This window comes from Xiphophorus maculatus, chromosome 2 (assembly GCF_002775205.1).
Source record: "Xiphophorus maculatus strain JP 163 A chromosome 2, X_maculatus-5.0-male, whole genome shotgun sequence".
Classification (NCBI taxonomy): Eukaryota; Metazoa; Chordata; class Actinopteri; order Cyprinodontiformes; family Poeciliidae; genus Xiphophorus; species Xiphophorus maculatus.
Window position 1 is genome coordinate 26,848,076 of NC_036444.1, and position 14,783 is coordinate 26,862,858.

A 14,783-nucleotide genomic window follows, 5' to 3' on the forward strand; every position below is an offset into this window, starting at 1 on the left:
TCCACCTCAGTTATGGAGGACGTCGTGTTGGCCAGTCACATAAAACCCCAGTAAATACTCTGATATGGCCGTAGTTACACTAATACAGCTCCTTCACCCTAAACGCCCTGGTTTTCAAGGTTAATTCGGTTTTTATTGATTTCTGTTTTTTCCAGACCCGAAGAAGTGGGTGGAGCTAAAATTAAATAACAGGCCGCTATTGGCTAGGAGCTGATGCGCACGTGCTCCTTCTCTCCGCCTGTTGACTGGGAGTTCATAGCGCTCGAGCCACAGCAGCAGCAACAGCGTCCAAACCAAACCGCCGCGGAGTTCCGACTGAGCCGTTGTCCCGCAGACTGACAAACTGCAGCTTCTTTCTTTTTATTATTTTTTTTCGACAGACGGAAACAGCGGCCATGGAGGAGCAGGCGCGTTACTTCTTTTGGGCGCAACTTCTCGCAGCTTGCCTGGTGTTTGGGGTGAAAGGTAAGCTGCTCGCGCTGTAACAGTTCTCGTGTTTGTTTACAGTTCAAACGAGCTCATTAACGGCCAGGACGGCCGTGGTTCTGCTCGAGTGATGGACGCAGTTCTCTAAAGTTGCTCCAGGTGTCTTTCTTCTCGAATTAAGTTAATTGACTCACTATAAAACCCCGGGAGACCGTGTTTTACTTATTTCTTTGATAGCGGAGACTCAGTTTCAGGTCGCCAAATCATTAATTCAGTTGGGAAGAAATGAACTGAAAAATGAGCTGTAAAGGCGCACTGATGAGTAGAAGGCGCAAATGTACAATACATGTGAGATATTCAACACATACACGCAATTTGTCCACCACATTTTATGAAGGCTATAACTTACCATCGCGTATTTTGAGAATAGTTTTAATAACTAAATTATTCAGTAATTGAAACACTTTAGCAACATGGATTACAGAATAATAAAAGCCTTTTGGTATTTTTTTGTGCCTTGACCTCTTTTTTAAGTAGCAGGAGACACACAGGCTGTCTATTATTCGTCTCCAGTTTTAACCTCCTGCCTTTGGCAGCTTGGTTTTGTTTGTATTTCCATGCATTGAAGACATTTAGGCCAATGAACAAAAGGTAAAACGTCTTGACTTCCCCCTGACCCCCTCGCCTCCATTTGTGCTTACCAACATACCAAGGAACAGGAAGTGCTTTCTTAGGATGATGGATTTTCCAAATGTCATGCTGTCGAAGCGAGGAATACACAACTTGATTGTGTATTTCTCACCAGATGTCAGCCTGTGGCTTTTCCTCCTGCAGCGACCCACGCTCCTAAAGTCTCCTTGTTTGACATGAAGCGTGCTGTAAGAACCCCCCCATCACCAAACTCCACATTTGATCAAGTTTTGTTGTGGAGTGAGTCTTTTATGGCTTGTTTTCTTAATCTCAACACTTTTTTTATTTTACTGAACTGTTGATTAGCTCTAAGTTGGCGTTTCAGAAGAAACCCCATTTAATTTTCTCAACTGATCACTCAGTGCTTTAAGTAGCAGTAGTCATGCAGGCTGTCTATTATTCGTTACCTGTGTTGTTTTTTTTTCCTTTGAAACGATGGCATGAAAACCAGAGGACTCCAGAGGCACGGGATGTCTCTGAACATGTTTTTTTGTTTTTGTTTTTCTTTCTCTGCGGTTCATGGGTGACAGTTATTGAAAAATAGGTGTGGTGATAAAAGATTAGTCATATTTCCTGGATTCTGTCGCTGGATCTTCCACTCCTAACAAAGTTGACATTGTAGCCCGGAGGATGACAGATGGGAGCGATGCGTCGCTATCTTGTCCTGTAAAATGCATACAGGGCAATTATTTAGAAGGAAGAGCTGATTGCATGGTTTAACGTGATAGGTTGTGTTCAGCAGGTTGTAGGTTGCTTGTCTGTTGCTTTAGCTGCTGAGTGGAGAGAAGTGGAAAGCTGTGTTCTGTGTCAGGGCTGAGACAGTTCTTTTTTTTTTTCCTCACAACTGAAGCACTTTTGTTGGCTAAGTGAACCAGGGCTAAAAATAGCCTAACATTGGACCAATGGGAAAGCTTCATCATGCGTTTGTGTATAATCTTTGCTTGTATGCAGGTATATATGAACCATTCTGTATTAAATTTGGTTCAAATTCACTTGAAGATTAATGAAGATGCATTTTAATTGGCAATATATCACCCAAGTAATTCTGACCTCAGTGTCTCAAGCAGTGGAAAGCACACAGGAGTTTAATTTCCTGCTAATATAATAATGTCTGTGCTTTACCGTTACTCAGAACATCGTGCATTGACTAGTATGTGGGTTTAATTTAGGGTTTATAAAGCATAACTCCTGAAATGAGGATGTTGGTTTTTGCGGTACATGTTGTTCCTTAAGCTGCCGCTAGCTACACTGCTCATGTAGCTGTGAACGTTGGTGTATCTGTATCTGGAGATGAATGAGAGGTGGGTGTAAAAGTGAAGACCTCAATCCACGTCTTCTTCAAGCATTGGAGCAACAAAACCCGTAGACTTAGGAAATTGCAGTGGGCAATTTTTTTATTTTTTTTCACAGAAGAGTTATGGATTCAACTTGTTGGACAAACACAACTTCTTATGAACTTTGTGATGCTGTGCCGGTGGAGATAGCTGCACATTGTCCGAACAAAGAAACAAAAACAATCAATCATCATCCTATTTCCTGTCGTCGTTTTCGGCAATAGTAACATTCGGTTGTTGACATTGTGACTCGTGACGTGAAAAAAAAAGCGTTTCGATAGGGCTGAAAAAACCCCCACCTCATCCCACCGCAAAAACTTTATCAAAGAATTTTTTTGTTTTTTTTTCCACAAGGCCTCAATGTTTCCATTAGTAAGATTTATTTTTATAGTGTCATTTATAAGCAGCTTGTGAGACCAATTCTAGAAAAAATAAATAAAATAAAATCTTATTGTATGATTGTTAAATAATTGAGTTTTCTTGTATGGAATAAGTATTTGATACTATGGGATAAAGTTTATTTGGTTTATAGTGGCTTGATCTCATCTGACCTCCTGACCTTCTCCTGCCCCTCTCTTCTGGATCCTCCAGTGGCTCATTGGAAAACTTCAAACGGACCTGGACTGGATTGAGCGGAGGGACTTAGGTCTCACTACAGGATTTTAATCCATGACTGTGTAATGTGTTACTAATGGTAACCAGATACTGTGGGGAAAAACTGTGGAAAAAAATATTCACAATTGACTTAATCAACTAAATTTTCAGCAATAACATCACAATTAAATGTCTTCCAGATCTTGTGCAGCCCTTGGTACGTCTCATGGTTGTGTGAATCAAATATGAATATTCCAACAACAGTTCTGACTCATCCCATCTCCCTCTGATGGGATTTCCCTCCAGGCCTCTGCCTTTTTCAGCACTGATCACTTTTATCCCCCTTGTCTCTCAATACAAGATTTTCTTGTGTTTCCTTTTGCCCTTCATCTCATTTCAATATTGAACAGCTTCCCCGATCAATATTTTATCACAGTGTGGAATGTCTTCTAATTTTGGATACTTTATTAGTATCTGTCACCCTACTTTCCAATCTGCTGTGTTCAATATTTTACATGCAGCCATGTGATTTTTTATTTATTTTTTTTAACAGAGCCAGGGAGCACTTGAATCAGAGATTGCAAATTGTTCATTCAAATCAGTTCAGTTTAGATATAACAAGAAAGAGGAAATCAGCATTGGCTTTTATGGTTTGAAAAAAGAAAGAAAAATCAAGGTAGTTTTTGAAATGCTTTTATTCCCGGATCTTATTCAGTTCCAACTCTTCAGAGGAAAGTGTGTTGTGGTGTTTCTGGTGCGTGACTCCGCTGTGTGTATTTATAGACTTTTAGAGCAGGAGCAGATGGCTGTGCTCTGGAGTTGCAATCACAGATTACTGAAATCTCACCTGCAGCTGGAGTCCTGCTGATCTCAGAATATGCACAAAATAATAATAAAAAAGCTTTACTCTTCATTTTAGTTAATCCTCAGTAAATTCATTTCCTGTTACACTTCAGGTTTGACTCCCTTCCCCTGAAGCTCTCTGCTCTGCTGTTTTCTAGCTGGTTGTTAACGAGCGCCACAGGCTGCCTGAACGCACGTCAACGCGTCTTTAACGGCTTCCACAATTGCTGAGAGTTAGGGTTACGAATGCAGGCGGCACGACACTCGCTCCCTTGCTTTCTGGAACACTGAGTCCTGCACTGTCCTGTTGGTTTGTGTGGCCCAGCATGACGGTGCAGAGAGCAGAGCGCGTTGCTGCGTAATGCGAAGACTGACTTACTACTGCATGTTATTCCTGCTGTCGTAATAATGCAGCTTCCGTTCTTCACATATTTTCCTTTCTTGTACTTTTGTCTCCAGCTAATATCTCAGATCTCACCAGAGAAGCGTCATATGTTTCAGATACTCAAATTAAATTCAAAAATACTTTATTAATCCCATAGGGAAATTAAATAAAATACTCCATCACATGATGGGAATCAGAAGGCAGGTACTAGCCTTGATAGGCTCTTCAATAAAGTAACCTAACAAAAAAGTTTACAGGTACAGCTTGGTATGAATTTTTTTTGTATTTTTAGTTGAACCATTGATTATTTTTATTCTTAAAGGGGCATTATTATGTAAAACAGAGTTTTTAGCTTTACGTCGTGTTATGTTGTTTATTCATCTTAAAGGTACCTGGAATACTGCCTTGATTCTTTTATGCATGTTCAAGAAATGCTTGAATCTCCCATGGCAACCATTCAGCTGTGCAAAACGCCTGTTGGGACCTAGCTCCGCCTTCGAGGCGCAGCTCCTCCTCAGAGCTGCAGTTTCTAAGCTCCCACCTCACAGAGCAGCCTTCCCCTGTTACTACTCCACTCAGCCCTTTCTGACTAGCCAGCAGCAATTAGCAAACACCTGGTGGAACTGTCTGAGCTCATAACAGTTAATTGATTCTTCTATAAAGTTTTTATTTTAAATAAATCAGCCTATTTGCTTATTTTTCTGTAGAACCTAGCTAAAATGTATTTTAAAAAAGGGATATTTTCAAATTTCTTGTCAACTTTAACATTTTTTAACTCAAAAACATGATTGGCCGTTGGATGAATGACTGCCCTAGCATCCAACCACCGGGCTTGGCGAGTTTTCTGGGGGAAACCTTGAAGCACAAATAACGGTCCTTCAATCTAAGTACAATTAAATAACCGTAAACAATACTTTTTTTTTTATGTTTTTTTTTTATCATGGACACACCAAAAAACAAAATGAGTCAAAGCGGTTAAAAGTTCTGACTTTTGACCGCTCCCAATTTAAAGGTCAATTCAGTGTAAACATACTGAGTGGGATGTGGTCATCGGGCCGCTGTGCTGAGTCACTCGTAATAACATCCTCTGCAATCTCGCACAGAAAACATGCTTTGTGCCGGGCATCATTCAGAAAACATTTATCTTGATTACTGCAGCCAAGAACAACTCCCCCCGTAAAATAAACTGCCAGCATAATAGCCTGGCTGCTTTCCTCAAGCTTAGGTCTGAATGTTTAAAAAACCATCATGCTCAAATGCTCCTTTTGCGACTTAGCATCTGGTTTTGGGGAGTCGCATAACATCCCTACCCCGTGTTTGGTTTGTGTCTCTGGGGACTGTGTTGTCACTTGCAGCTACCTCTCTTTGTTCTGGTATTTTCTTGGGTTGAGGCTAACTGGAAACGACTCAGACCATGACTCATAATATGGACAGAGAATAACACAATGCCATCTGGAAATGGCTTTTCCTGCCAACTATAACTCTGCATACCTTCCTAATGGTGGTCAGGACCGAGCTGGCACAACACTGGGTACCTTCTTAACTATTTGGACAAATATGTGTTTTTTTCTTTAGTATTAGGTCATGCCCATATTTAGCAGAAAATGAATTACATGATGGCTTGTTTTTCTTATTGTAGTTTAAAAAAAAAGACATGGCATTTAGGCTGCGTACACACAACAGGTAATTGCAACTAGGCCTGTCGCAATAAGCAATAAATCATCAAATAAAGAAAATTGGATGATAACAAAAGTCTTCAGTCTGGTAAATTAGTCTCAACTATATCTTTTTTTGAACATCAATTTTGTTTAGAAATTTCATAATTCAATTTACTGTATTTGTTGTTTCTGGGTTTTTTTTGTGGATATTTAAAATATCTCCTAGTTCCAGTCTTCAATGTTCATTAAAATTTGAACATTATTGATCTTTGAGAATGTTTCTTGCATTATTATGCCATTACCATTATATTACTAGAAAATTGTCTCAAAACAACGTTATTATTTATCGCAATAACTTCTGGAACAATTTATTGTTCAGCAAAATTCATTGTGATAGGCCTAATTGTGACCCACATCCAGCTCTTTCATAGCAGTCCAAACTGCCCAATTCCAAAATAAATAAATTTGTGCAACTTCCCTATGTGGAGCTAAATCGGATATGTATGTGGTGGCTTTCAAAGCTTCTGGATTCTGAAAGGTCATGTCGCATGTTATACGACTTTTGTGTCGATGACACGAGACCTGCGCCATAATTCTGTACCAGAAGAAACGAGAAGCAATAAATCCAGATGTGAACAATTGCTGAAGCAACTACAATTATTACAAAAACAAATTATGAAAGGTTGGTTTTGACTACGCCTCCAAACGGGCTTCTCTATAAAAATTGCAGTCAACTCTCCACAAAAAGCCCATTGCTATTTGTGTTGCTTACATTTTCTTGTGACAACACTGTTGTCTCCCATTGCTAAACAACTTTAAAAGCGATCCATAGACGGTAGCGTGCATTATTACTTCCACAAACATTACAATCTATGACGCCTACCTTCTTCTTCTGCACATACGAGTTGTTTTGGGGTGACAAGCCGTTCACACACAAGTCTGATTGCGGTCACATTTAATGAGTAATATGAACAACTATGCAAGAAAAGATCGTATTTTGGCAAAAAAATTGGAATTTAGCATCAAGACCTGCTGTGTGAATGTAGCCGAACTAGGCTAATTGATCCAAAATAGGACATTTTTCTATTTTTTCCAATGACAAAAATATAGAGTATTTCTATTTACATGCATCTATGTATTTAATATATATTTTTAGCAAACACAACTTAAACCCTTTGTGCATTTCATTTGTGGTAAATGAAGAAATCCCCTGAAATGTAAACTAGCCTCCGCCTTAAACTGAATCACCTTTATTGTGAGACAAGCTTCTCGTTTCCCGTGAAAAGAGAACAAGCCATAAACAGCCCAGGCAACTGTGTAACACGGCTGCTTATATTTTAAACTGAGAATCATACTTCATCATTTGTGTGGCTTTACGCAGGTTTTTCTCTATTCCTCATTTTATTCGTGTGCGGCATTCACAGACGGTCTCATCATTTTGGGAAATTTCAAAGATGCTTTTGGTGGTTTTGTTCTTGGCAGACAACTTTTTACTGTTTCATCACTAATTTAATTTCCTGGCTGGGAGCTGACTTTACCCCCTCAGTTTGTGCAGACCACAAACATTTACAGAGACCGTTAAATAAGCAGAGAAATCCGTCTAGTTTTTAAATTTTTTTAAATTTATTTTACTTTTTTTTTTTTAATACAACAACCTGGATCAGATTGTTCCAGAAATCCATTTTAGTTTCCTGAAAGGAGCTGGCATAGGAAGGGAGGTTTCATTCCTCCCCAAAGATAAACAAGCAGCGACTTTTCAGATAAAGAGGAGTTGTTGGTCTAATGGTGGGAGAATCCCATGAGATGTGAACGTAGTCGACAGGCCTTGACATTGGATGCGTCTCTCATATCTCACCGTATCCACAGGAAGTGCTTCTCTGGGATAAACCAAACGAGATGCTTCCAGAGACGATCTCTTCTCTCTCTTACTCCGTCAGCAGCGTAGAGCTGTACACCAGGCATCTCCACAATTCTTGCTAAAATATTGCTTAGGTCGTGTGTATTGCTCGACATGGGTAAAAACAGAAAGGTGTTAACAAAACACATATTTATTTGTAAGATTTATTGTTTTTTAATTGACCTTTCTTTAAAAATTTATTCATTCATCTGTACCAGTAGAGTTTGACTTACTGCCACTCTTGCTGTTTAAAAGGAAGTGTAATTTAAATGAATTGGTATATTTATTTTGTTCTGATATCAATATCTCTACTTGTCCTGATATTAAAAAAAGTTCTAGATCAGACCAGGTATCGGGGACAATGCGCCCGAACCAGAAGGTCAGATCTATTCAGCCTATTTCTATGCTTTTGTGCTCTGAGGGACATCAATTGCACTTTCTGTACCATTTGAAAGAAGGTTTGTTGCATTTTTTTTTATATATGTTTGACCAACAAAGGCAACCTATTTTAGTCAGTTTACATTGGCTGTTGTACTCCTAGTTGCACTGACTTAACAAATTAAAGTTGTTTTTACATGTTTGACCTAACTTGTGAAACTATTGATGTATTTAAGTGCTGTACTGGTGCAGAGTTACCAAATAAACTTGTAATTCAGTCTGTTTGCAAAAAAGAAATATTCAATTCAGTGTTTTTCAGTATCGGAAGTGAGAATATTGGATTGTTGGCTCCCTATTGATAACTGGAATCAATTGGAATGTGTGTATGATTGAAATGACTTGCCTTGAGATGAAAGGTGTTATGGTGCTGTACTCTATAAATGAAACTTAATTGGCTTCTTTTGAAAGCGAAAGGAGAGAGCTTCCTTCTAAAACGAACAGCTATGTGAAAACATTTTGCAATGTTGCATTTCAATAAACCACACAGTTTCTGTCCTGTCTATTATATACGAATAATATTGATGTTGTTTTTTTTATCAGAACCCGTAGCACCATGTTTGGAGAAACTCAGGCCCTGACTTGGATATTTCACAAAACTGACATTTACGTTCTGGAATACTAACAATTTTCATCGTAAATATTTTTGCAAAACTCTGTGGCGGTGTATACATGTGAACCAGAGATTCTTAAAGATGACAGGCAGTAGGCCAACCTTCTTTGCTTAGAAAAAGGAAAAGCATTAATAATGAAGCCATTTTTATATTTTCTTCCCAAATCTCCATTTCTTTGTCTGGACTGATTTCCATTGAGCTTTAAATGTAAGTTGAAGAGCTGCTGTATGATGGGGAGCAGAAGGTAAACACAAGCTGTGCTCAGAATCACCTTCTGAATGATGATAGTGATGACCACACAGCATGAGAAAAACTGATTCATAACAGATGTCAAACTTCTTCTTTTTTTTGTCTTATTTTCATCCTGGCCAACTGGCAGACGCCCGATAGCTTGAAACCTTTTTTGAATTTTGGTCGTAGTAAACACCAGGCCATCTGTTAAACTGCTCAAGCTTGACAGAGTAATGCAACAGAACTGAAATCCCAACTGTTTCATCAAATCCACAATAGAATAACTAAAAGACAAAATGTGTGGTTAGCACGATTCCAGTCAAAGGCCAAACAATGAGCTGAAATTCTGTCATTTACACATTGAGAGCTATTCATAAAGTAATGCCTATAAGCCAGGGGTGCTCAAAGTCGGTCCTCCAGGGCCGGCGTCCTGCGTGTTTTAGTTCTCTCCCTGGTTTAACGCACCTACATCAAATGATGGTTCATTAGAAGGCCTAAGAAGAACATTGACATCCTGAAAAGCTTGTTGGTACCACCAGGGAGAGAACTAAAACATGGAGGATGCTGGCCAAAGAGGAACGACTTTGGGCACCCCTGCTATAAGCCTTCATGAAAATTAGTGTTAAAGGGGCAAAAGTAAAATCTACTTTTTTTTTTTTTTAGCTTTGCATCATGTTATAATGTTGTTTCCTCATCAAAAAACATACCTGAAGTGTTGCTTTGATTCGTTTATGCATGTTTGAGAATTCCATAAATCTCCATGGCAACCATTCTGCTGTGCAGAACGCCTGAGTGGACCTAGCCCCGCCTTTGAGGACGAAGCTCCTCCTTGGGAGGCTCCAATTTTCTGAGCCTCCGGCTCACAGAGCAGCCCTCCCTGTGACGCCTTCACTCAGCTCCTTCAGACTAGCCAGCAGCAATTTCTAAACACCTGGTGGAACTGAGCAACTTCTGAGCTCATCATGGAAGCTACTTTCCAGAGCAATTTTGGTAAAAACATTGCTAAAGGGTTAATAGAGGAGCCATGTTGTGATGACTTCCTGAAGGTGGAGTTCCTGAAAGAGCAGGAGTTTTTAAAGAGACAGAGGCCCAATTTCAAGGTGTAAAATGATGAAGTCAAATTTCTTGTAAGTCATATTAGATATATGATACATTTTTAGAACTAAAGGTAACAGTTACTTGATTGTACTATAAATAGCACAATGTGCTATGGAAAACACATAATACTTCCCCTTTACAAAGAGAGAGCCACAGTGCTTGCTGTGCTGTAAATTCTTAGTTATTTTTCTCATTGTTTGGTAAGTTTGTAAAGACCAGACATCTGAAATTGATTCAGTTCTTAATGTTTTCAAATGGAACCTTGGAGCCTCTTCTTTTGTATTTTCTCTCCACTCAGCTTTATGTGAGCTGATTTTCCTCATCAGAGAGAACTGCCAGCTTGTCAGCTTCATGTCATGCAGCAGCTGCCTGCTGGTGGAAGTATCCAGTGTTTGTTGTTTACAGGGTGGCGATGGCTTACTCAGCTGTTCACACTGTTACACTCAACCTGTACCAGGCCGGTGGTCATTTAGCCCAACAATGCAGCAGCATAGAATACAACAGAACAGAAAGAGGGTGGATTCTTATGTCATTGTTTGCTCCTTAATGTGATCTCAAAACTTAAAATTAAATGCATGTTTGTTTTAGTTTATGCCTAAACTATACAAATGCACTCTACCTACAAGTCAGAAATCTCCAATAAATAGATTTTTCTGGGCCAGAACTCAAGGCCTGGAAATATTGCATTAGGAGTGGGAATTTATCGTATTGCTTATCATTATTTGTAAAAGAAAAAAAAAGTCTTGTGATATATATTTATGCTATTTATGCTAAATAACAATTCAAAACTGACAGCATTATTGGAAAAGTTATTCTTACTATTTTCTCCACTTGTTTGTTACACGAGATCACCAATAAATATCATATGCTGCTACCATTTGAGGTTTTGGTGAAATAAATGACTGTTTAAATGTTTTTTCTTAGTAAGTGGAGTCCTGTAGACGTTTGTTTCAAATGGGATTTTTTTCTTTTCTTTTTTTTTTTTTCAAGAGCAATATTTGTGGCGCTATGATTGCTGTGCCATGCAGTCATGGCCATACATTTACCTTAAAAAAGAAGTCATAATTTTTTTATCATTTTTATTGCAATAGCACCGCAAAATATCACAATAAAATTCTAAATCCATATCGCCCACCCCGATATAGTATACAGATATTTGGATATATAAAGTGTTATTATAGTTGTAAGATAAGTTTTTCTTGGTGTCGCTCTCGCTCTGCTTGCAGGTGACCTCTGTGAAGTGAACGTTTGCAACCACGGGGGAACCTGTGTGACCGGCACCGGGACTCCGTTCATTTGCATCTGCCCCGACGGCTTTTCAGGTGAAACCTGCAATGAGACTGAGACAGGTACGTTGATTCTCCTCATTTACCCACCAGATGTTTGAGAGAATGCATAAAATAATGACATTATTTGATGCCATTAGGATCTCCTAACACCATGAAGAGCTCCTAACACGTTTAAAGAGAGGTCACATGATGACTTGCTTTGCTTTCGCGTTCTTTTTGCTTTGTTCTCGTCCTGAAGGGCCTTGTAGCCCCAACCCCTGTCAGAACGACGGCGTCTGCGAGGCGACTGGCCAGAGCCGGCGCGGTGACGTCTTCACTGAGTACGTCTGCAAATGTCAGCCCGGCTATGAAGGAGTCCACTGCCAGACCAGTAAGACTGTGCTCCATTTGAAATAGCTTTAGCATTAACGTAATGTTTATTCTGAAGTTTTTGGGTAATAAAAGGTAGACGTTTTTGTTGGCAATACAGTTTTTGTGTTCCTGTGGTCTGATTTAAAAATAGAAAAAATTAAAACTGTCTTTCAGCAGCTTGCTACCGTACGTTTGTTAAATTGGTTGTGAAAGTTTTGGATAATGGTGTAGAATTACAGTGGACCCCCTGCTTATTCACAGAGCAGGATTTGCAGATTTTTAAACTCTAAATTAAAATCATCCAATTCACAGATTTTTTGTTTTGTAGAGCTCGTCTAAAGTATTCGACAGAAAAAGCAGCTTGGGAAGCTGAAATGCATAAGCATAATGCTACTTGATAAGTTATTGGTTGCTGTTCGAGTCATTTTTCTTGCTGTTGTTGAAAGGGTGTTACAGCGCCTTTAGTGTGTTGGAGATGAACAGGAAGGGTCAGTACTTTTCCTCTGTTATTGGTCATATTTACACACACAAACACCTGTTAAATACAGAAAATGCTGACTAGAAATAATATTTCTGCCACTGCTATGGCGCTCCGATTAGCGCAGTGCCCACGTTTTGGAATGACTGTGGATGTTAGTTTCAGCTATTTAGTGATAGTTGTATTCCCTAATCCCCATGAATATCAGGGTTCCACTGTACTGTATTTTTTTAATGATTGTTTATTAATCATTTTTTTAATGCAAACTGCACCATTTTGACAAATTTCAACTTTGCTATAAGCAAATGCAGTCTTATTCTGGCTGAAAAGCAAGTTTAAAAATATGAATATGATCTCTTCGCAATTATGACGTCCTGGTTTATTTGTTACTTTACACAGCAATTGTGCATTTCATTTTGTAGATTAAAGTTTGAGGTTTTCAATTCATAATAAACAAAAATATAATGTAGAGATACCTGCTCTGAACATCAGCTTCTGCACCAACTCCACTTCAAAAATCCAACATAGCTGTCCATACCTATTAAAACTTGCAGTAAATTTTGAATTACTTGTACTTAATATTTTGCATAGCAGTAAACCACAGTTGACACACACAGTTCTATACAGCTTGTACTTGTGAAGATGGTGTTTAGAAGCAAACAATACATTATTGACTCGTCTTGCTAATAATAAAATACTAATAACTGCTATTCTGCCCTGCAACTGGAACATTAACTTGGATTTGCTGTCTTCCCCACATATGACCTCTAGAAAGTTGGCGGCTGTCCTCTTGTTTGCGTACTAAGACCACTTTGGTTAACTCAGGGTCATCCCAAAAAGCAGAAGGGAACGGTGGGAACATTTGCTGCACACGCAGACAGATGGCTGCCGTTTACTTGAAAAACAGCAACCAAATGTGCACTAAGAATAAAATTAGTCAATCACTATATCAGACAAGCTCAAGTTTGTTCTGTTTGATCATGAATTTCTTTCCCTCCCAGGTGTCCAGGGAGCAAATCTAAACTCTACAAAAGGTAACGGTGGAAACGCAGCTTGAGAAGCAATCGCCATGTTTGTGTGTGTGTGCCTTGCTGTCTCTTTCGCTCTTCAGATCTAGATGTTCTTTTGTTTTCTTGGCTGCATGGAGAGGTGGTGGAATACCAAGAACACACACGTAAACACAGATGGGATAATCACCAGTTACAGCTTTATCTCTCACAACAAGGAATTGTTCGCGAGCCAAGGCGAGGACCTAAAATATGACTGTTATTTCTGCATTAGATGCCCCACACGGGTCTTATCTTACCATTCTCGCCTCATACTGGCGCCTGAGCCAGTTAAGTCCCTTCCTGTTATCTATTTTAAACCAGAATCCCTAGAGCACAACTTGGATTACTCTCATTTAACGTTTTAAATACAACCCAACTATCCGTTTGCCCTTTTGCTCAACTGCAAAAGCCACAAATCACAGCTCATTAAAATCTGTTCATCCACAAGTCAAATTTACTGCTGGATTAACAGGCCTCTGCAGAGAAGTCGTTTCCACTAATTGGTTGAAACCGTCCCGTCTAATAATATGAAGACTTAATGTGGCAGTGCTGAGTCATGGGAAACTCTCATGTGGATTACGAGGTCGGGGAGGGTTCAGCGTCCCTTGACACGAGTGACAGCGGAAGTGCTCTTTGTTGGTGGTTGGGGGTCACAGGTTGGCATCAGACTCTCAGGATATAATAGGTAGAAAAATCACTGAGGCAAAAAAGCTTTAAACAAATATATATACATATAACTAGGGGTTTGCAGGGGTTGGCAAGGAGATGTCATACAAGATCTTGCAATATTAACACATCACAATATTTCCAGTTGAGGTAAAGGCTATCTCCTGAAAAAGCTGTAATGTGAGCTACACTCGCATCATTTGTTTGGCTCAATTTTGGGTTTCTGGTTGGAACTATAAATGCAACAGAGAGACAAGACATGAAAAATGTCAAAGTACTCCAAGTTGTTTTAGATGTAAGAAGAGGCAGAAAGCATTGCTATGACAACCACTGGATGGATGTCTAATGGTACGTTAAGCTACATAACGATCACAACCCATTATCAGTAGCAACTGGGAAATAAAGTACGGCAGGCCATGCATATGAAACAACTGTCCTTAAGTCTGAAGAGATGAAAATGAATCAGAAATGAAATTTCAGTTTGTTGAATTTGTGACAACAATCTATAAATATGCAGCATAAAAGCCCTTTTAAGCATAAATTTGATCTTCGTAGTTTTCTCGAAAGTAATATTAAAATCTCGTCTCGGCTCGTTCTCGTGAAATAAGTGTCGTGTATTGTGAGTTTTAAGTATTGCTACCCCCCATTTATAACAGAAAATAAGTTTATTATTTGTACATCTGCTAAAATAACTATTATTGTAGTTATAATAATATGTGGAACGTTTAAATATTTTTGCTGTATG

General features: G+C 39.0%; 1 protein-coding gene across 2 annotated transcripts in view; it reads left to right on the forward strand.

Annotated features, from left to right (window-relative positions):
• Positions 1 to 263: 263 nt before the first annotated feature.
• LOC102228383 (EGF-like repeat and discoidin I-like domain-containing protein 3) overlaps positions 264 to 14,783 on the forward strand; it is a 28,128-nt gene continuing 13,608 nt past the window's right edge. Inside the window, exons 1-4 of one of the 2 annotated variants that reach the window (XM_023350824.1) lie at positions 264 to 465; positions 11,432 to 11,554; positions 11,733 to 11,864; positions 13,325 to 13,357. In XM_023350824.1, the coding sequence (XP_023206592.1) occupies positions 396 to 465; positions 11,432 to 11,554; positions 11,733 to 11,864; positions 13,325 to 13,357 (358 nt within the window). In that variant the 5' untranslated portion in view covers positions 264 to 395. The remainder of the gene's footprint in view (positions 466 to 11,431; positions 11,555 to 11,732; positions 11,865 to 13,324; positions 13,358 to 14,783) is intronic. The other variant, XM_023350828.1, reaches the window with a different exon arrangement.